At 66.0% G+C, this 21,359-nt stretch overlaps 1 protein-coding gene across 2 annotated transcripts; it reads right to left on the bottom strand.

Moving 5' to 3' along the window:
* Positions 1-360: 360 nt before the first annotated feature.
* Positions 361-15,216, bottom strand: SLC38A3 (solute carrier family 38 member 3). 2 transcript variants are annotated; one of them, XM_075761944.1, is made up of 16 exons: positions 14,958-15,216; positions 7,093-7,244; positions 6,848-6,932; positions 6,637-6,752; positions 6,057-6,130; positions 5,884-5,976; positions 5,720-5,801; positions 4,799-4,881; positions 4,584-4,642; positions 3,976-4,149; positions 3,772-3,851; positions 3,182-3,282; positions 2,950-3,074; positions 2,440-2,584; positions 1,849-1,952; positions 361-1,739 (listed from the first exon to the last, which is right to left on the bottom strand). In XM_075761944.1, the coding sequence occupies exons 2-16, from the start codon at positions 7,200-7,202 to the stop codon at positions 1,635-1,637; spliced, it is 1,536 nt and encodes a 511-aa protein (XP_075618059.1). In that variant the 5' UTR covers positions 7,203-7,244; positions 14,958-15,216; the 3' UTR covers positions 361-1,634. The 2 variants fall into 2 exon arrangements, with proteins under 2 accessions (XP_075618059.1, XP_075618058.1); XM_075761943.1 differs by lacking the exon at positions 14,958-15,216 and adding an exon at positions 9,020-9,223.
* Positions 15,217-21,359: the final 6,143 nt, after the last annotated feature.

Raw genomic sequence — 21,359 nt, forward strand, 5'->3', positions numbered from 1 at the left:
GGTGCCAGCCTGCGTGCCATCTCCTTGCCCACCCCAGTGACGCCCGAGACCTGGGCACGTTCACATCTTTATTCTCGCGGCCGGAGGCTTGCCAGCCGGCCTCCTGGCCAGCACAGACATCGCCCCCACCGATAATTTAAAAGCGTCGCCCCCCCCCCCCCAGCACGGCGCAGGGGTGGCCACAGGACAACTGGGATGGGGACACCGGGGCCGCGCTGCAGCCGGCAGCCCCGGGGCAATGGTGAGGGTCTGCAGCGGTGACCCTCACTGGCACTGGGTCACGGCCCCCCCCTCCACTCCATATAGATATATACATTATACAGAGCTACCCAGAGCAACGCAACACATTAAAAAAAGATCTACTCTTATATACAGTATTTATAAAAAGCATCCCAGCCTCCACCACCCCGGTAAAAAAATATGTCTCTTATGTACTTCGCTGCAGGACAGCCCACCCCACCCCCACCCGTGCTGCCCACCCTGCCGGGCTGCCCCCCCCCACGCTGGGAAGGGAGACGGGGGTTGGGAGAGCCACTCTCTGGGTTTTGGCATGGTGTGGGGTATCCCAGCGGCATGGATGGATGGATGGATGGATGGACGGACGGACGGACGGACGGCTGGGAGAGGGGTGGGGGGGCCTGGGTGCTGGCCCTGGGTGCAAGGCGAGTGGGGCCAGCTTGGGTTGCAGGGGTGCCCATCACCCTGGCGTCTGGGCACGCAGACAGGGGTGGCTCTGGAGCCCCGAGCTGGCCCCCAGTGAACGCTGCTCCCAGCCCCCCGCACTCCCCATGCACCCCTTGGGGGGGGGGGGGGTGGGCCCCGGGCAGCCAAGCTGCAGCCCAGGCAGGATGCCAGCGGGCACCAAGCCCCCAGCGAGTGTGCCACCTCCCCAAAGCGATGCGGCCGGTCCCCAAGTGTGGCCTGGGGGTCACCAGGGGTCCCGTCCACGGGCACCGGGAGCCAGCCATTCCCCCAGCAGGCTCAGGAGCAGCAGGCTCGGTACCGCCAGCCACGGGGGCAGAACCACACTTGCCTGTGGGGGCTGGGGTACCCCCACGATGCCGGGGCAGCAGGGTGGCATCTCTCCGGGGGACGGCAGGGGGGGAGGGCAGGTGGCTTGGGCATGGGTGCTGCCATGGGTCGGACCAGCCCCCTGCAGACACTGTTCATCAGGGCTCTCGATGCTGTCTGGGGGGGCAGGAAAGTGCCTCAGTCCTCAGCCCCCATGGCGGGCAGTGCCCCGTGCCCCTGGCAGTGTTCGCTGCTGGCGGCTCTGGGTGTGCAGAGACAAGCTCCAGCTGACAGCCAGCTCCCGGTGAGGTAGGGCAATATTATTCTCCCCATTTTACAGATGGGGAAACTGAGGCGCAGAGCAGGGAGGGTACCCAGTGGAGCGGGGGGGGGACACACAGCACATGCCGCGGGCTCACTGCCCCATCCCGGGCACAGGTCAGAGGGTCCCCGTGCCTGCCATGGCTCGTGCCCCCTCACCACCACCACGGGTGATGGGCAGCGACAGCGGAAGGTCCCCAGGGAAGCCCGATGGGGCCGTGGCTCGGGGGCTGAGCCCAGGGCCCGCTCTCCCTGGGGCACCAGGTGGTGGTGGGGAGGTTGGCGCGGGCACCCGGTGCTGGCTAGTGGCTGCCGCCGCTCTTCCCCCCGCCCGTGGCCCAGTCGATGATGATGAAGCTCAAGCTCATGATCATGAAGAGCACCCCAAGGAGGGCGAAGCAGGCAGCCTGCGGGGACAGGGAAGCGGGTCAGGGATGGCCAGGGTGATGGGGTCCCCCCAGCCAGCCCCAGGACCCTCGTCCCTGTCCCAGTCCACCCACCCCCCACCCCGCTTACCAAGATTTTGGGGGTGGAGCGCAGCGGCTCCTTGTCCTTGGGCATGATGCGGATGTAGAAGATGGCGGGGAAGATGAAGATGAGGCAGGGAGCAGAGGTGGCACCTGGAGCAGACAGGGACAGAGCGGGCAGGGGGCCCCCCGCCCCATGGCTCAGCCCTGCCGGCCCCACTGTTGGGCCATGTCCTGTACCCCCCCCCGCCACCACCGGCCCTGGCAAAGCCTTCCAGGAACCCGGGGACGCTGTGTCCTGGCACTGTCCCCGCACCCCCCCCCCCACCACAGCCAGGGCCTTGGCACCGAGCCAGGTGCCGAGCAGGGGGAGCCGGGCTTGGGGGATCAAGGGAAACACCCAGGGGAAGAGCGAGCGCCGGCAGCCGGCACCACCCCCGTGGGAACCAGCTTGTTGGGACAGGGACAGGGCCGGGGACCCCCACACGCCACCTGGTTCTGGCACAGTGAAAGGGGAAACTGAGGAACGGGGGGAGGGGGTCAGGCAAAGCCCAGCGCCAGGCGGGGCCAGGGGCTGCCATGCTGCCCACGACGCCCAGAGCTTGGGGGGGGGGGACAGGAGCGGGGCGCTGCCACGCACCGATCATGCCGAAGATGCCAAGGATGGAGGGGGCGAAGATGACCAAGAGGTTGATGAAGGTCAGCAGGACCACAGCGATAGTGACGTGGCGGATCCAGCTGAAGTCCTTCCCTTGGAACAGCATCTGCTGGATGGCCCGGCGCACCTGGGGATGGGGATGGGATGTCACGCTCCATCCTTGGACCCAGGGCCCATCTCACCCATTGTCACCGCAGTCCTGACAGTTCCCATCATCCCCTCCCAGGCCTGTCCCCATGGTCCTGCCAGTCCCTGTCACCCCTTCCCCTGCCCCAGCCTTGTCCCCACAGCCCCACTGGTCCCCAAGACCCCTGCCCCTGCCCCCCAGCCTGTCCCGTTCCCCAATCCCTGCAGCCCCGCTGATCCCTGACACCCTGTCCCTGGGCCTCAGCCCCATTGCTGCCTCAGTTTCCCCTCTCAAAGCCTGGTGTCGAGGTCCTGTTTCAGCTGAGGGGTGGCGGTGCCACCTGGCATCCCCACGGGGCCACTCACCGGGAAGAGGACGATGGGGACGGTAAGGGTGACGGCCGTCAGCACGGCTACCCGCACGCACAGGATGAGCACGTCAAAGGGGTCCACCTTGTTGTACGTGTGCAGCAGCTCTGACTCCACCCGGCCTGCGGGCACCGGTGGGGAGCCACTGGGTCAGCCCCTGCACCGCCACCCCCCCCCCTCCGGTGCCGGCATGCCGGCAGGGCCCCCGATCCCCTCCCCGAGGTCTCACCGTAGAATGTGAGGTAGCCGAAGAGGGCGGCCAAGAAATACATGAGGTACATGACCGTGATGGAGATGTTGGAGATACACTGCATCTTCTTCTTGGAGGGGCTGTGGGACATGGCGGACTCATCACGGCCCCCACCGCCCAGCCCACCCCGTGGCACCCGCCAGCACCGAGCACCCACCCAGCAAGGAGGGGTGATGCCGGAGCACCCTGGGGTGCATGGGGGCTGAGCGGAGAGGGGTTGCGTCCCCCTTCCTGGGCTGCGTGGTAGGTCAATCACCCACCAACAACCACCCACCCACCCATCCTGGGTCACAATATCCACCTTCCAGGGGTCCTGTCACCCACCACTCATCCTGAGTCATGTCACCCACCTCCCAGGGATGATATCAGCCACCACCACCGAGCCGCCCACCTACCCCAGGTTATATTACCAATCTCCTGGGGCTGATATCACTCACCACCCACCCACCCATCCCACGTCCTATCACCCACCTCCCCACAATGCCCGGGCACAGGTCCCACACACTGCTTTTGGGTGGGCACCGGATGAAGCCCACCCCTCCCCGTGGGTGCCCCCACCCAGGACTCACTCCTTCAGCTCGGTGTAGATGGGCAGAACCTCAGGGTGGCAGACGAAGGCGAAGGCCATGATGGGGATGGTGTACGCCGTCTGCACGAGAGGAGGGCGGCTGAGTGCCGGGGCCAAGCCAGCAGATGCCACCAGCACCACGACCAGCCACCTTCATGGGGTGGGGGCTCACCCAGAGCCCCAGGGGTGCATCCCAGGTCCCTACCTGGGAGTTCAGGGTGAAGAAGCTGGGGGTGCAGGTGCCCTGGTCAGGAGCCTGGAGGACAGTGTAGCCATTCTGGTAGTCGCTGGTGCTGATGAGGGTGGCGTTGAGGCTGCCCGTGAGGTTCCCCTCCTGCTCGGGAAGCGGGCAGGGGACATGGAACTTCTTGTAGATGACCTGGGGTGGGGGACACACAGGGACCGTCAGCGCCCAGCGCCACCACCGCGCGCAGCAGGAGGGTGCCCCTGCAGGGACCCTTCTATGGGGCACCCTTTGCTGGCGGTGCCCCATGGCGATGCTGGCCCCCCAGCCTGTCCCCACCAGGGTGGGCAGGGGGCAGAGCAGGGCAGCAGCACGTGGAGGGGCCGCACGCATGGTTCCCCCCCCCCCGCCACCCTCTCCCTTCCCCTTTCCCCGGCGCTCGGCTCCTTCAGCCTAAAATAACCCAGCAGCATGACAGCACTGCCACAACATCTCCGCAGCCCCGAGCACCCACTGTCCCCGCTGTCACCACAGCACGCAGCCCGGCCGCACGCTGGCGGAGCCACGCACCCTGGCAGAAGGGATGCTCGGCATCCCGAGCCGCCGGCTCGTGCCTGGCAGGTGCTCACCGAGATGAGGAAGAAGCCCATACAGCTGAGGGAGAAGCCGCTGGCGTAGCCAAGGTAGCCTGGGGAGGGAGGAGAGTGGCCCGTGGGTGCGGGCAGGACCCTCGCGCTGGCTGGGCACCCCCTCCTTGCCCACCGCCCCCAGGCTGGTACCGTCACCCTGCAGGAGCCCCGGGGTGCCAGACACCGGTGCCACACACAGCATCACCCTGACTTACCCAGCTGCTTCATGAGGGCCAGGGGCAGGATAATGGTGATGGAAACCAGGATCACCAGGTAGTTCCCGTTCATGTACCAGTCCCTGGAAGCAGAGGGCCTGCTCACTGTCCCGCTCTGCCAGGGCACGGGAGGCACAGGCAGCCATTGGCGATGGGGGCTGTCTGCCATCCAAGGGACCCCACAGCTGGCAGCTCCAGGGATGCCGTCATCCACCAAGGCTGGCATCCCTGCTGTGCTCTGAGGACCCCTGAGATGGCATCCCTGGGGACCCCGGAGGCCAGCATCCCTGGGGGCCCTTGAGCCAGGGTCCTGCCTACCCCCATAGTGGCACACCCACAAGGGCTAGAGCTGCTGCAGGCAGGCTGAGAACTGCTGTTCTCAGCACACGTTTGCCCACGGGCAGCCCAGGGCACCAGCATCTGCAAGGGGGCTCAGCCAGGTCCTCGACGCCCCAGGCAGAGGAGGTTGCCCCTGGCCACCCCTGCCCAGCCCTGGTCCCACGCGTGAGCATGCCAGAGCAGCCGGAGTCGAGCCTGGCTGGGACACCCGGCCCCAGACTGGTGGAGGTCCCAGCGGCAGCTCTGCCTGGCATCTGCCCAGCTCTCACCCCCCGTGCCACTGGGTGGGGATGTGGGCATGGGGTGGGGGGCACCCCTTCCCAACCAGAGTTCTCGTCCCCCACCCTGCAGCCCCAGGCTCTGCTCAAGAAGGAAAGCCTGATCCCAAGGGGATGTGAGGAACAGGGATTGGAAGTTCAGCCCAGTTTAATCCCACCCGGGGGCTTATTCAGCACTGATGGTTATCAAAAATAGTAGTGGCTTAACGGCAGTAAATCCCTGCCATGGGCTGCACAGCTGGAGCCGAAGCCCCGGCGCCTGCCCGGGGAAGGCACACAGGCAGCGCAGGCAGGAGGCACTCACGTGGTCTTCTCCTCCAGGTTGAGGAAGGTCTGGATGACAAGAGGCACTTCCGATTTGACGATGTACAGGTAGCTGGACATAGCTGCAGGGCAGAGCAAGGTCATGCTGCAGCGGCGTGCTCCGGTCCCAGCCTCATCGGATCCCCACCCCAACCCCATCCTCACCTCCGATGTTCTGCAGCGTGATGGCGATGGCTGCAGCCAGCTTCCCCGGCGTGCCAAAGGCTCGGTAGCCCAGCTGCTCGTAGGCACGGATACCTGCGGGACGGGGAACGGTGGCGGGGTGAGTGTCGGGAGGGCACTCCCCGGCACAGCCCCTCTGAGGATCCGGCACTCACCCACGATGCCGGAGGACTTGAGCAGCAGGTGGATGGAGTAGCTGGAGAGCAGGGCCACTGCCGTCAGGAGGAAGCTGCAGGAGGACAGCGCCATCACCAGCGGGTCACAGCACCGGGCTCAGACACAGCCATGGGGCAAACCCCACGCGGGCGGGCTCTGCCTGCAGGCAGCCGTCCTGGCAGGCCACCCGGCCCCTCACCTTGGCACCAGCTGGGTGCTCGGGGGGCGGATGGGCCGCAGGGTGAGAGCACCCCACAGCCACGGGGCTACCCCAGCCCTGTGGGGTCCATGGCCCCACACCCAAGGGGAGCCGGCACCTGCGTCCTTTGGGCCACGTGGGGAAATCTGGTCTTGTATTAAGGCAGTCAAGCCTTCATCCTCCTCCTCCCCAGCGGGGCACAGTGCCCAGCAGCAGCAGACAGGCTTATGCCAGGGACGGTCATTGCTCAGGCAGCAGGACACCGGTCCCCGCATCACCCCAAGCCAGGGGCCCTTTTCTCGCCTGCACCCCTGGCACCCACCGATCCCCTTGGAGGAGCCCACACCCAACCCAAGACCCCATGGGCACACGGCACTCACAGGAAGAGGATGATGCCGGTGTTGGCCATGGCGTAGGCCAGCCCCAGGATGCCGCTGCCCATGATGGCGTTGCTCAGGTTGAAGACGGACATCCCGAAAGACGTCTTCCCTTCAAACTGCATGCACGAGACACAGCGGGGAGGGGATGCACTGGTCGCGCCGGGAGCTACCCCCATCCCACCACCACCACGGTGCCCGTGCCGATACTCACGTCGGTGAAGTGCGTCTGCTTCTTCTCAGCGCCATGGGGCAGGAACTCCTCCATCTCCGCCGCACCGGACTGGTTCTCCTCAAACCTGGCCGCCGGAGGGAGGGGGGGTGAGGCCAAAGCAGAGCCAGGGGCTGCCATGCCACCCTCCCCGTGCCCGGGCAGCACCGGCTGGTATTGCAAGGGCAGGGAGCAGCCAGGAGGACCCACAAAGCCCCTAGCACCCCCACTTGTCCCAGGGCCCCTACCTGTCGCCCGCCAGCGAGGGGACGGCGGAGGCGGTGAGCGTGGCCGCATGTTTCCCATTGGGCACCAGCTCCACCATCTCGGCCTGGAGGGGCACGTCCGTGGCGTCCATGGCAGGGAGGCGGCTGGGCTCGCTGCAAGCTCTCCTCAGGCTCTGCAAGAGGGGGGCAACAGGGCTCTGGCTCTGGGCAGGAGCACTGGAGGGGCTGGCCTGGGGTTCCACAAGTCCCGCATCCGCTGGGGATGCTGGAGTGGGGCTCAGCACCGGTGCTGGTGGCACCACAGGGACAGGCACCCGGGCATGACAGCGATGCCCAGCCAGGCATCACCGCGGCTGGACTTCTCCCTTCTGCCAGCTCAGCACACATCCCTGACCCGTCCCCTCGCCCAGCCAGCCGTCCCGCAGCCCACCCCGCAGGACCGCCCCGCTCCTTTGCCCGCAGCACAGCCCCAGCGCAGCCCCAGAGCCTCCGTCCGTGACACCTGCCCACCTCCCTTCCCCTGCACGCAGCTCTCGGCTGCACGCCTCAGTTTCCCCTCCCAGAGACGGGCACCGACAGGCGAGCGGGGACGTTTGGGAGGGCAGCTGGGGACAGGGTGGGAGCTCAGGACCCTCCCAGCCACCACCGTTACGTAAAACCTGCGGCGCTGCTTAGCACGAAGGGCTCGCCCGCATCCCGCCACCCGGGGCCCGTGCTGCCAGGGTGCCAAGGCAGGGGGCTCGGGGGCACGTCAGGGCTGGACAAACGGAGCAGGAAAGAGTGCGGGGCCGGGAGACAGCTCCTTGGCAGGGGAAGGCGGTCGGGCTGCCGAGCGCAGGACGCCTTGGCACGCCGCACAAAGCTGCCTCTGTGCGAGCCCCGGCCCTCCCCGCCCCGCTGGGAAACGGCACAGGGTGGTTTTCTGGGGCAGGCTGGCAGCCGGGGCAGGGTCCCCCGCCACCCCCCACCATCCTAGGGGGCTGGGGTCCTCCCCGTGCAGCCGGGGGTCTCCACCTCAGGGTCACAGGATGATGCCACCCGGCCCAAGGCGAGGGCTGGCTAGGATGCAGCGCGGTCCCCAATCCTGGGAGGATGCTGCTGCCCCATCACCCCAGTGCCTGGGGTCCCTGTGGGACGAGTCTGTGTGTTCCCAGGGGATCAGTGGCCCTGGGGACCAGTGAGTCTTCCCATGGCACTGCTGGGCCAGGGAGACGCTGGGGACAGTGGCCCCCCCCAGCACGCAGGGGAAGCATGTCACAGTGGGGTGCAGGCACTTTCATGCTCCTGAGCTGCTGCTCTGCCTGTCCCGGCCCATCCAGGCCACCAAGGAGACTTGGCAGGGTCTCCCAAGCCATACGCCGGCTACCGGCAGTGCCAGGGGGGCTGAGACCCTAAGGCTGGCCCAGGGTGGGGGGCACACGGCTGGGTGGCACACGGCTGGGCCATCCAGCCTGCAGCACCCAGCCTGGTGGGGAAACTGAGGCAGGGCGCAGGCCAGTGGGGACCAGAGCAGGGAGGCTCAGCCATGCGGCGGAAGAGAGGGAAGCGCAAGGCGGGCGCTGGGTGATGATTTATCCCCTCTGCTAGGCCTCCGCTTGGGCTGGATCCAGGCACGAACAAGGCTGCCAGCACGTCCAAACGCCGCCGTTAACTCTGCGCCTTCCCACCGCCGCGGGCAGGCATCGCCGAACCCACCGCTCCCAGTGCCGGGCTCAGGGGGGGCCGCCAGATCCCCAGTGCTCCATCACCTCCCCGAATGCCCCCCCAGTGCTGCCAGACTGCCCGTAGGCAGGGCTCCGCTGTATCCCACTGGCGGTGGGCAGAACCTGCCCCACTCCCCCTGCCCGCTCCCCCGTGGGCGCCGGGGAGGCTGGGCGCTCTCCTCTGCAGCCCCTTTCTTCTCCCAGGTTATAATTACACCTCGCCGGGCGGCTCAGGAAATACCAACCTCTTTCCCCAAGCGCCTCTCGGAATAGCAAGCGGCACAGCCAGGCTCATTTCGCATGCACCAGGGTTAGCGCCGCCACCCAGACGCTTCCTCCCGCCGGGCAGCGCTGGCACAGTCCTGGCACAGTCCTGGCACAGTCCTGGCACCGCTCACCGCCACCTCGTCGGCCGGTCCCGGCCTTTGCCCCTCGGCCAGGGTCTCCCAGCGGCAGCCGGGGAAGGGGGGGGCAGATGAAAGGGGAGGGAACGAGCGACGCTTCGATCGGGCAGAGCATGCCCTGCCTGCCGCTGTTTGCCTTGCGATAAGGCTGGGCAGAACAACAAATACATGCAGTGGCGGATGGCCCTGGGGAGGTGGGGTGGGTCCCCCCAGGGCTCGGGGTGGCGGGTTCAGCCCCGTCCCTGTGTGCTCGCCTCAGTTGGGGAGCCTCCGCTCTGGTCAAAGAGCATCTCCCTGGGGATCTATTCCCGCAAGGTGCCAGTCCCGAGAACCCCAGCCCACCGCAGGGCTGCCGTGGCACCGCACAGATGGGATGCTGCCATCCTCACTGCCACCTCGGGCAGCCTGTTTGCCGCTTGGCATCGTCCCTGCTGACTGCCAGCCCCAGCGCCCGCTCGCCCACCCTGATGGCGTGGGCACAGCCACGTGCGTGGACACAGAACCCCCCCCCCGCTGTAGCACCCAGGGCTGTGTCCCTGGGGGTGCTGAGCCAGCTGCGCTGATTTCCCGGCATGCGTCTCTCCGCTGCCTGCCGGCTCCGGGTGACACGGACGGTGACAGCCCTGCTGCGCCGAGACCTCCCATCTCTCCCGGCTGTCCCAGGGGCTGCTCCCGCTGTCCCACTGCTCAGTGACACCGGGGACATCGTCCACCTCACCAACCGTCCAGCACAGCCAAGCAGCCTGAGCTGGGCCCCGGTGCCGTCCCACCGCTCCCCCCGCGGGGAACGCCAAGCCGTATGCGTGGGGCGGCACGTACCCTCCCCGCCGGCCACGTCTGCGCACCAGGGGAGGCTACGTTTGGTCTCGCACACCGCGTCCCAGCCTGCGCAGAGGCCTGCTCCCCCCTCGCCAGGATGGGGACACGTGTGGGGCGGCAGGCCTCCCACATCCCTGCCCTGGCAGGCAGCAGGCAGCCCTGGGCTCGCCCCAGCCCCTTGCCAGCCTTCCCCAGGCACCGGGGCACCACAGTGGGGGGGATCCGGCCCTGGAAGGGGCTGCATCTCACTGCCCAACACCTTGCTTCCACCCGGACTTTATTTACAAGTTGGAAAATCCTAGCTGGGAGCAAGGCACAGCCAGGAGCAGGGCAGGGGGGGCAGAGGAGCTCTGTCTGCAATGCCAGCGGGACGTGTCGGATGGAGGGTCCATCGCAGCTGGCAGCATGATGAGGAGGATGCGTATGACCCCAGGAAAGCCCAGCCCTTGTGCTGCGCCGGTTCCCCCCATCAAGCCTCGCCACAGCACAGTCCCCACCGGAGCACACTGTGCCGGTGGGAGTACGGCACAGAGGGGGACCGGCAGCTGCTGCCTGCCAGCCCTGCCTGCGCCACACAGTGCCAACCTGGGGTGCGACAACCCACTGTGTCCCCACAGCCCGTGACACCCATCCGTGGGCACCCACTGCTCTCACCCACCGGGAACGAAGGCCCTGGGTCTCCCTGGCAGCAGGGGGGGTGCTCCTCCGGGCTGGGGACCACCGCAGGGCAGAGACCCCCTCCCCATCTCCTCTCCCTCCACAGATGAATCCTGGTTAATCCGCCCCAGCTGGGGCCGCGGGACTATTCCGGGTGGTAATCCGGCTTTAGCGCCAAGCCTGCTGCAGCTGCTGGCCTGCGTGCTTGCAGCCAGGTACCCCACTGCCACCGGTGCGTGCCGGGGGGCCGGCAGCAAGGCCCCCCCCGTCTTTGCCTGCCTCCCCAGGCGGCTGTTCGGGTTTCAGCAGAGCTGGGCATGCACAGGTCTCATGTTCCCTGGGGCTGTGCTGGTGACAGAGCCCTCCTGGAGAGACTGGCAGCATGGGCAAGCAGGCAGGGACTGCCATCAGGCCCCTTGGGGTTAGCCCCGACATCACTGCTGAGCACCAGGTGAACCCCAACCCTGGGTCCCTCATTAGTCCCCTGGACTATCAGGGATGGGGTGACCCCCAGCTTGGGGTCCTTGGTCAGACCCCAGGACCATTGCTGGGCACAGGAGACCCCCAACCTGGTGTCCCTGGTCAGCCCCCGGCACCGCCGGGGCAACAGCTCAAACCTTGGGGGTCCCTGGGCATCACCTCCCCAGCGAGGCGGGATCCCAGCAGGGCAGGGACAGGCAGCGGGGAGCCCCGTGTACAGAGAAACCCCCCCCAGGACAGCCCTGGGAGCCCGGGTGCTGGGAGCAGAGCCAGCCCGACCCTGCAGGAGCAGGGCCTGCCCTTCCCCCCCAGCGCATGCAGACGTGGCTTTGCCCCTGACCTGCCTTCCTAAAATTAGCACCCCAAACCTGTTTTTAAACCTACGGTATTTCTCTCCCGCCACCTCCCAGCCAAGCAAAGGCAGTGCTGTCATCCCACCTCCCCCGGGGGCAGCAGGCATCCAGAAGAACAAACCCAGCTGCCCAGGGGTACGGTCAGGCACATCACTTTTGGGGTGAGGGCTCCAGGGTACACCCCCATGTGCACGGGGACACCAGCAGCCACATGGAGGGACAACGGGAGACAACCTGCCCAAGTGCATGGCTGGAGAGCCTCTCTGGGTAGCCCCACTATAGACCCTCCCTGAATAGACCTGCTGGAGACCCTCATGAGATAGCCCCACCAGAGACCTTCACTGGATAGCCCCACCGGACAGCCATGCCAGTCAGCCCCACTCATGGTCCCAGCACAAGTTGGCCAGTGAGGTCACTGCTCCTGGGCTCACCTAGCGCTGGGGCGACCCAGAGGTCCAGCCCCAAATGCCACGGCGTGGCCTCAGGCCAGGCAATGCCCCCAGCGCTCTGGCCAGGGCGGAATTGGCCGCAGCAAGAAGCAGCGAGCAGCTTTCTAAGCCACCGTCCTGGCTAGCAGGGCTCCAGGCAGCTTGCCCAGGCAGCTCAGGGCCATGCCTGCCGCGCTGGGAGCAGTGTCCACCTGGGGTCTTCCCTCAAAGAGCACAAGCGGCACCCACGTCCTCGGGGACAGTTCTCCCGAGCCCGGGGACGTGCCTGCAGGCAGAGCGTGCCAGTGCCTGGGCTGGCTTGTGGCCACCAGTCCCAGCACCGTTCTGCAGCAATGGACGTGCCGGGGTCTGGGACACACTGGGAAGGGGAAGGGTACGGTGTGGAAGGTGGTGGCAGAGCCAAACATCACATGGGGAGGGTTTTCCAGTGCCAGAGCCATGGCATAGCTCAGCCATGGCAATCCCTGCCAGCCGCACACCCCGGGATGGGGCCACGGGGGGAACAAGGGACCGCAGGGTGGGTACCAGCCACCACCGTCACACCAGGTCCTCCCCCATCCAAGCACCAATGCCAAGGTGAGCTGGGAAGAGCGGTGGGGAAACTGAGGTCAGGCAAGGGGAGCTGTGCCCAGCACCAGCACAGCCCAGGCTGCCACTGGCACAACCGGGCATGGGAGGAAGGGGTTGAGCCCATGCAGGAAAAGGTCAGGCAGCAGAGGCAGCTGGCGACATGGGGACAGGGACAGGGAGGGCACAGGATGAGGCCGCTTGCACCCAGCATGGCTCTAGGGGAGGCCAGGTAAGATGGCAGCTTGAGCCCAAAGCATGTCAGCTGGCTTTAGGCTAGATGTTGGGTTTTGCTTTAAACTCCTGCCTGTCAGGAGCTCAGGGTCACCCAGGGAGGACGGTGTCATGGATGGTGGCACTGTGGGGACTGATGGGCAGGTAACACCTGAAAAAGCCACGTTAGGTTTTCTATCACACCCTGGGAGATGCGTTTTGCCTTGGAAGCGAGATGCTTTCCAGGAGTTCCCACTCCCTAAAACCACCCAGCCTTGGTGGGTGGGATGACACCAAGGAGTCAATGGCAAAAAAAAAAAATCTAAGCTGCCATTTGCTGTGGCAGCACCAGGGACACCGGGAAGGACCAACCTCAGCTGTGGCCTCGTGTATCCCCCATCACCTCAACACCCCCAGCAGAGTACCCCGTCCCAACCAGGGACCGTGATCTGCCTGCCATCAGGCCACCCCGCCAGCCTGGCATCTGCTCCCCAGCCTGAGGACAGCAGGACCATGCTAGCTGTCCCCCCGCCGGCACAGGGGACCCAGCCAGCCCCGGACCTGCGTCAGTGGCCGGGGAGGCGCACAGCGGCTGAGACCCACGCGGCGAGTCGGGTTCGGGGCATGGGGGGCCCGTCCCATCCCCGTTCCGCCTCTGTTTTCTCAAGGGCTGCATTTCCAAAGAAGCCCGTGGGATCCCACTCCTTCCCCCCGTCCCCACGCGCCAAGGAAAATAGGCTCTGCCGGTGCCTGTTTGTTTGCCGTGGCTGTGGCCCCGGCGTGTGATTACAGCTGCAGCGCAGCCGGGCGCTGCGGAGCCCTTTGCGCCTCGGCCAGGCTCCCCCGCGGTGCCGGCATCCCCCCACGTTGCCCCCTGGGCCGGCCGGGGTGCCCCCACTGCGCCCCAGCATCCCTGGCCACCGGAACCATGGCACATTAGCGCTCGGTCCCCGGTGAACAGGGCAGCATCCTGGGGCACGGAGGGCTTTCTGTGGGGGTGCCCCCCACAAAGCCGGGGGGTGAACGCATGCTGCTGGCCAGCAGCAGGGACCAGGCAGGTCTAACAGCTCAGCTTGGTCTGGATCCAAACGCCAGTGGAAAATTCCCCGTCTCCTCTGTGGCGGCTCAGCGCAGCCATGCCCTCCACAGCCAGCCAGGGCTCAGCCCCGTGCCGGGGCTCTGTCTCCCCTCCATCCCACCTGCCAGGAACTTGTCAGGGTCCCCTGGCTTGACCGTGCCACCACAGAGCCAGCACAGGGAGCCACAGCCGCCTGCTGTGCCTCAGTTTCCCCTCGGGGAAGGTTTTTCTCTGGCGGGACATTAGCAAGAAGCCTCGGGCAGAGCAGGCCACCGTGCCGGCTGGCATGGGACACGCGTGGCCGGCAGGAACGCAATGTGCCGCCTGCCTTTCCGCGCCGCCGTCCCAGCCAGACGTGCTCTATAAATACCCCGGGCCTGGGGAAGCGTCGCATGCATGGCCAAGCCGAGCCTCGGCAGCACCCGTGGCGGCCAGCATCACCGTCCCCAGCCGTGCCCCCTGCCGCGCACCACTCCTCGCCCCAGCACCCTGACACCCGATCCCGGCCACGACCGCTTCCAGCCTTAAGAAACATATGTCGTTCCCACAGGCAATTAAAAATTAAAGCGGAAAAAAAAGGGAAAGAAAAGGGGGTTTGGGGGTTGGTGTTATTATTATTATCAGCAAAGCAGGTGATGATGCCAAACCCCCCCGGCACCACGGGCAGGAGCTTTGCCTGGGCGTTAGGGTGGAAAAGCAGCTCTGCCTTCCCTCTGCCCTCGCAGGATTTGTTACCCACCCGTGGGAGGGTTTCAGCAGCTGGAGAGGGAAGTGCCAGGAGAAAAGGAAAGCAAACAGCCCCGGGGAGCTGCCACCTGCCAGGCTGCCGGAGCCCCGGAGCCTTCCCCGGTGCTGCCGGGGCAGTTATCCGGCTCCGGGAGGAGGAGGAGGAGGAGGAAGAGGGGGAGGAAGAAGAAGAGGGGAGCAGGGGATTTCGGAGAGCGCCGGGCTGCGGGAGGAGAGCGGGGCCGGGCGGTGGGGCGAAGGGAGATGAGCCGGGGGAAGGGGGGGACTAAGGGGAGGCGAGAGCTCCAAGCCCTCGGCAGCCTTCAGCCGCGGAGTTTCCCGAAGGCGGCAGCAAAAAGCAAGGGGAGGCGGGGGGGGGGGGGGGGGGGGGGGGTGCGTGCAATTGGGGAGACTGGGAGGGACTGGGGGGTTCTTACCTACCCCCTCTCCGGCGGTGCCTCTGCTGCGGGCTGGGGCGAGCAGCCCCCGGTGACCAGCCCCGCGGTGCCGGAGATTAGAGACTATCCTGCGACCGTAATCCCGGCGGAGACGAAGATTAAACCGGACCCGGGCCCGCCCCCAGCGCAGCGGCTCCCAATCTCCACGCTGCCCGGCAGCGTCGGGGGCTGGGGCCGGGGAGGGACCGGCCGCGGAGGGGAGCACACCCGGCCCCGGCCCCGGCCCCGGCCCCGCCTCGCCCGCCGCCCCATCGCCTGTCGGCGTCCCTCCGGGCATCGCCGCCCCACCGGGCATTGGTGCCTCACCGGGCACGGCCACTCCCCGGGCATCACCCACCCACCGGGCATCAGTGTCCCCCCGGGCATCATCACCCCCCCTGGGCACCGGTGCCTAACCGAGCATCCCCACCCCACCGGGCATGGCCACCCCACTGGGTATCAGTGCCCCACCAGGCATCACCACCCCACCGGGCATTGCTACCCCACTGGCTGTCGCCACCCCACCGGGCATCACAACCCAGAGCACCAGTGACCGGCACTCAAAGCAACGGGGCTGCCACAGTTGCTTTAATGTAACCTGAAGGGCTAAATCCAGCAGGCATCTAGTGCAGGCGCTGGGTTTTCTCCCCTCTTAGTGAGGGGCAGAGTCACCCCACAGCTGGGGAAAGTCCTCCCCAGCTCCCCCCCGCAGCCAGCTTCTCTCCCCGGCCTGGGGAATTCAAGCCACACTCAAGTTAAACCAGCCCAGCTGGCTGCCCTGCTTGGGGGTGACCGCCCTGGTACCTCCCAAAACTGGGAGCAAACAATCCGGGTGGGACTATCCCAACGTGACCCAGAGTAGGGGGGACACTCCAGTCCCCTCCTCCGGTCTCCATCAAACATCCCTGCTTGAGCTGAAACACCTCTTTTTTCATGGAGACAAAATTTGGCGGTCTACCCCCACAAAAGTGCCCCAAAGAGGAAACTACTTCTCCCAAGAGCATCCCACGTGGTGCAGGGAGAGCCAGGAGCTCCTGGCCAGCCACCAGCTGCGTCCCTGCAGGTTTCCTGCCCCTTCCAAAGGCCTGTCCCCCCAAACTGCCTCCTGCCCTCCTCAGCAGGGCACTCTGCTCCACTGCCCTGCCTGGCTTTTACTTTGGAGGAAAATCTTTGGGGTCCACATGACGGTGAGGTGGGGGCTCGATGCACCCGCCTCCCCATGCAGAGCAGGGCGCCCTGTGCAGCACATGGGACGGAGCCGGATGGTCGCTGCCACACGTTGGCAGGATGGCTCCGCACGTTGCTGGGAGGCTTTATTTGTGTTACACATATCTTTCATAAATCCTCGGGAAGCCTCAGGCGGACTGAGATGGAAACGACTCCGGCAGCAAGCGTCGCCATCGGGCTGGGAGGAGGAAAACCTCCCCTTGCCCCGCAGCAGCGGCAGCAGTGCCCTCTCGCCCGGCCGTCGCGGGACGTTAAATATTCAGCGGCAGCTCTGCCCTCATGCTCCCGGCAATCCCACGGCTCCTGTTACTGCTGCTCTCCTTTGGCCAGAAACATCCATTAACTAATTTCTAATAACAGCAGCATGCGTAAGTGCTGAACCAGCGCTAGCTGGCACGCCGGGGGGGGGGACGGGACCGGAGGCGGCCAGGTTTGGCAGGGTGGCGAGGGGGGAGTCGGAGCCACCCAGAGCCATGGGCATGGCTGGGCTCAAACCATCCGCTTAACCCTTCCCCGGCCCTGGCACAGGCGGGCACCAGCCACGTGGCACCGGTGTGGAGACGTCCCCCGGGATGGGTGGCAACGTGCCTTGTAAAAGGAGGCTGAGAGCTGCCGCCCTGTAAGCAAACACGGCGCGGGCAGCTGGGGACGGGCAGCACGGCCCCGTGGCACACGGGGTGCAGTGCCTGCTGGTGGGGTGGGCATGCTGGGGGGCAGCGGTGCAGGCAGCAGCTCAGAGCCTGCCCACTCCTTTTCCTTTTCTCCTGTTGACACAAATAGAAGCCGTGCCCCCTCATTATCGTCCCCTCTCTTGTCCTCTGGCATGTGACACCCCTTTCCGTCACCTCCTCCCTTTCAGCTGGGCAGAGGAGATGCCCTCACCATCCCCACCGCGTCCAGCTGAAGCTCTGCAGAAAACCAAAGCAGTGAGAAGGAGAGGAGGGAGAGGGAGTGCAGATGTCCCCAAACTTCCCAGAGCTGGCCCAACGGGTCCCTGCACCTCGCAGCCAGCACACGGCAGCTCCAGCCCGCTGCAGCCAGGCTGGCCACAGCGGGGACTGGTCCCCTTGCTGTGGCCAGGGGCTGCCTGGGAGAGGGGTGGGCTAAGACCCTCCTCTCCGCCTCCCGAGCCCCCGGCCGATGGTGCTTCCCTGGCACAGCCCGGGACATTTTTGCCGCCGTCTCTGGTGGTGTCAGGCCTGTGCCCGGGCTCCAGTGGATTGCAAAACTGCAGCCGTGCGGTTTTCTCTGGCCGGCTGGAAAGTTTGACGCCGGATTCCCAGATGTGAGGAGCCTTCGGGGGAGCACGGCACGGCGCGTCCTGCCAGCAGCATCCTGCCTCGCTGGTGGCGGGAGCTGAGCGCCATGCCGGCTGTGCAGTGCCACAGCCCTCGCCTGCAGCCCACCCCCGTGCAGTTTGCCCTCTCACCAATCCCCCCAGCCAAAAGCTGCCCTATTTTTTATCCTTCAACCACACTTGGAGATCAAGCAGATTAGAGTGAGCCCATAAAACCCCTCAGCCTCAAGAGCATCCCGATGCAGGATAAGGCCGGCCAGGACCCAGCCACGAAGGAGCAGGTGCCCTGCATGGCCAGGGCGTGCTCTCCTTGTCACGCTTAGTTCCCTTGCCCGGCCCCTGCGCCTGCTGCCTGCTGCTGCCTGCCACTGCCCGCTGTTCCCAGGGCTGAGCTGGGAGATGGCAGGAAGATATGGTGGAGATAACAGTTAGACCCGCATCCAAAGCGGTGTTCCCCCCGCCACCACCATGGGCTCTCCAGCAAGAAGCCTCCCGGAGCTTGTCCTTGCTTGGAACACACCAGCGGATGCCTCTGGTCTGCAGCACCGGCCATCCCGCAAGCATGACCCCAGTACCCAGCGGGGACTCTGAGACTGCCGCTGTCCCCCCAACCCCATCACTGGGAAGCCAGCGAGGCACAAAAGGGGCCAGGAATGCCGGTGGCAGGAGGAAAGGGATGCCTGCGGCCAGCAGCGTGGGCTGGGGGGGACTTCGGGGTGACACCTGCCCTAGGCTATGCCCAGGTCAGGACCCTTCCTCCTCCTAGCCACCTCCTCCACAGAAGCCCCCCCGATGCCAGCAGCATGGCGCCTGGGCCTGGAGCTGGCGGGGGGCAGCTCGTGGCCCCCTCCCTCACCCTTGACCGCCGCCTCCCTCGCAGCACATGCTGTCATGTGGCAGGGCACAACAACAACAAGGACTAATTGGTTAATGCGATTTCAAAACATGATTTGCAATTATAACTCACCAGAGAGCATTCAATGATCCCGCACATTGGGAGAGTGGGTTTTTCTCCTTCGCTTGTTCCTGGAACCTCGAAACCAATTAACTTTACAGAAGCCAGAAGCAAAGTGCTGCTCAGCAGACCTGAAGGGTGGGTTATCTCTGCGCTCAATCACTTCCCTGCCAAGTGCAGCACTGGGAACCAAGGAACCGAGGACGAACCCCGGGGTAACCCCGCTGCTTCTCCCTGCAGCACTGCAGGGCTTGGAGGATGGTCCTGGGACCCCCCAGCTCCCGCAGTGCCTGCCAGGATGCTGGTCCCACACAAGCTCCTCCAAGTTCCAGCCATCAAGCACCAAGTCTGCTCGGAAAGTGCTTGAGGGCAGGAGGATGCCCTGAGCCCTAAGAGATGGGGACAAACTGTTCCTCTTGGCCTAGGGGGACCGTTACCGCTGTCACCTCTGGAGATGCCAGCATCAGCCCGCTCATCTCTGCCACCCAGGCAGGGCAGCCGTGTCCCCGCTGTCCCCGCTGGCAGCACCCCACAGCCCCACCAAGGCCAGGGGCTTTGCTCCCATGGGCTTGCTGTCTTGCAGCAAGGGCTTAAGTGCCTTTAAGGCAATTAAACAAAGACTTAGCAAGGACTTTAATGCCTTTAAATGCAACTTAAACGCCTTTAAAGCCAAACAAGCCCAAGTGGCCGTGATGCACCTGAAATATCTGGCACCCAGTGCCCCGCTCTGGGCTAGCTCCTCTGAGTCTTGGCCCATTTCCCCAGTGTCCCCAGTTGCTGGGCTCTGTTGCTCCCCACGTCCCACTGGAAAGCTGGGCATAGGGCTGACAGCATTTTCCCTCAAGCAGGCAAAGAGGTGCTGGAGGGATGCTCTGGCAGCGATACACAAGACGGTATCAGGCCCCCAGTCTGCTGGGGGACCCATGCTCACAGGGGGACCTGGGGGACCCGCCAGCCCACAGGGAACACTCCTATGTGCACGGGGCCTGAGGGTCTCCAGGCCACGAGCTGCCATCCATCGGCTTCCCAAGCCCCAGGGTCCTCCATCCCACAGGGAGCTCGGCATCCCACATTGCAGCCACCCAGGCTCCCTGAGGACAGGGATGGACCCCAGGCAGCTCCCAGAGCCTCCAAGGAGGCATGGGGCAATGCTGGCAGTGCAGGACAGCAGGGCTAGGCTGCCCTACACCCCAAAACCCACCTGGGCTGGGTGCAGGGCCAGACCCCCAGCCAAACCCCCCTGGGACGCCAGGTCTAGGACCAAGCTACAGCTGGGACGGGCAGTTAATGTTCAGCAGAGCAGGAGCAGGGCTCTGGTGTGGGGCAGTGGAAGAAAATGTGGGGCAGTGTTGGGGATGGGGTGTCTCCTGTTCAACCCTGAGCTCCCTAGCAAGCTGCCACGAGCGTGGAGCTGGCTGGGGGAGCCCCGGGGGGGGGTCGGGCACATTGCCCAGGGCCTGGGCAGCAGATGGCTGGGGAGCTGGGGACCGGGGAGCAGGGGAGGACCAGGGATGCCTTTCGGCCCAGACGACTGTAGCATCCTTGTTTAAAGATATAAATAACCAGGCCAAAAACGGAGACGTGGCCACAGCCGTGTCCCTCTTCTCCCTGGGGGGGGGCAGTTGGTCCGGAGCCGGCCCAGGAGCAGATACAGCTCATGCGGCCCCGGTGAAGCCGCAGTCTGCTCCAGCTCCCCACGGGACGCACCAGCAGGGCTGTGCTGGGCCCCCACCCTCGCCGGGGTGACTGGCAGTCCCAGTGCCAGACGGCGGCACAGGGTCCTGCTGGGTGTGATCCGGCCACGAGGAGGAGAGGGGATAAAGGCCCTTTCATGACCTGCCAGGGAAAAGGATTCAGCGAGAGAAGCACAAAAGGACATGCCGGCACTCAGGACCGAGGCTGCCATGTCCCCCAGCACCAGGGTCCCCGAGCACCTACAGCAGTGGGATGCAGGGGGGTGGCCACCCCAACCAGGGGGCAGCTGGGGAGCGCTGGGTGCTGGGGTTCTGGTGGGCACCTCTGAGTCGCCACCGGCATTACCCAGCCTCAGGCTTGGGTGGGCTGAGCCTGGCACCATTTCAGGCCAGGCAGCGCTGCATGGCGTCCTCCTCCACGGTTGGGAAAGCCCCAGGGCGGCTGCCCCTCTCCCTCCCCTCTGAGCTGGCCGACAATTGGCTGCCCAGGGGACGCCGGCCTTGATCCGCATCGCTGCCCGTCCCCACGGCCGAGCAAACAGAGAGGAAAACAGCCCCAGCCGGCCCCCGCCACCACCGGCACACAGCCAGGCACCCGGTAGCCCCTGGCACTCCTGCCCCCAGGACCCCCATGGCTGAGCAGAGCCAGTGGCACCACCTGCCCACAGCCAGGGGACTGCTGGGGCTGAGCCAGGGGGGGGGAGCCGGAGCCAACAGCGGCACCCACTGTGCTGGCAGAAGGCCGTGCCAGGGCAGCCAGCATGGTGGGGAAAGTGCCGAGGTGCAGCTGGGGCGGCCCCGCAGCCATCGGCCCTGGGTGCAGGGCAGTCCCTCCTTGCCCAGTACAGGGGTTGACTTGCCCAGTTCAGCGCTGTTTGCCGTGGGGCTGGGCCAGTCCCCGGGGGCTGCGGGCCAGCTGGGACCGGCCGGTTGGCAGCAGACAGCCAGCATGCGCCAGGGGCACGTGCCCGGGCCCTGCCCAGCCACCACACGCGCTCCCACCACAGCCCCGTCCCCTGAAACCTTTCCCTATCAGCAGTGTACGGTGCTTCATGCAACTTCCACCCCTGGCCTCCTTCTCGGAGCTCCCCTGCCAGAGGGGCACCCCGCTTCGGTCCTGTTTCCCCCTGCGACACCCCAGGACCCCCACCCTGCCTGCGGTCGCCAATGGCGGGCTCGGCTGGCTGCAGGAAGCACGGCCGGGATGGGCATGGGGGATGCCACCAGCA

This window comes from Balearica regulorum, chromosome 10 (assembly GCF_011004875.1).
Source record: "Balearica regulorum gibbericeps isolate bBalReg1 chromosome 10, bBalReg1.pri, whole genome shotgun sequence".
NCBI classification, from domain to species: Eukaryota; Metazoa; Chordata; class Aves; order Gruiformes; family Gruidae; genus Balearica; species Balearica regulorum.

Coding starts and splice junctions, on each gene's coding strand:
- SLC38A3 (XM_075761943.1), bottom strand. CDS start 9,076: ATGCGAAATGAGCCTGGCTGTGCCGCTTGCTATTCCGAGAGGCGCTTG. Junction 5,977..6,056: donor CAAGTCCTCCGGCATCGTGG/GTGAGTGCCGGA, acceptor CCCGTCCCGCAG/GTATCCGTGCCTACGAGCAG. Junction 1,953..2,439: donor TGGCATCTTCGGCATGATCG/GTGCGTGGCAGC, acceptor TGTCTGCTCCAG/GTGCCACCTCTGCTCCCTGC.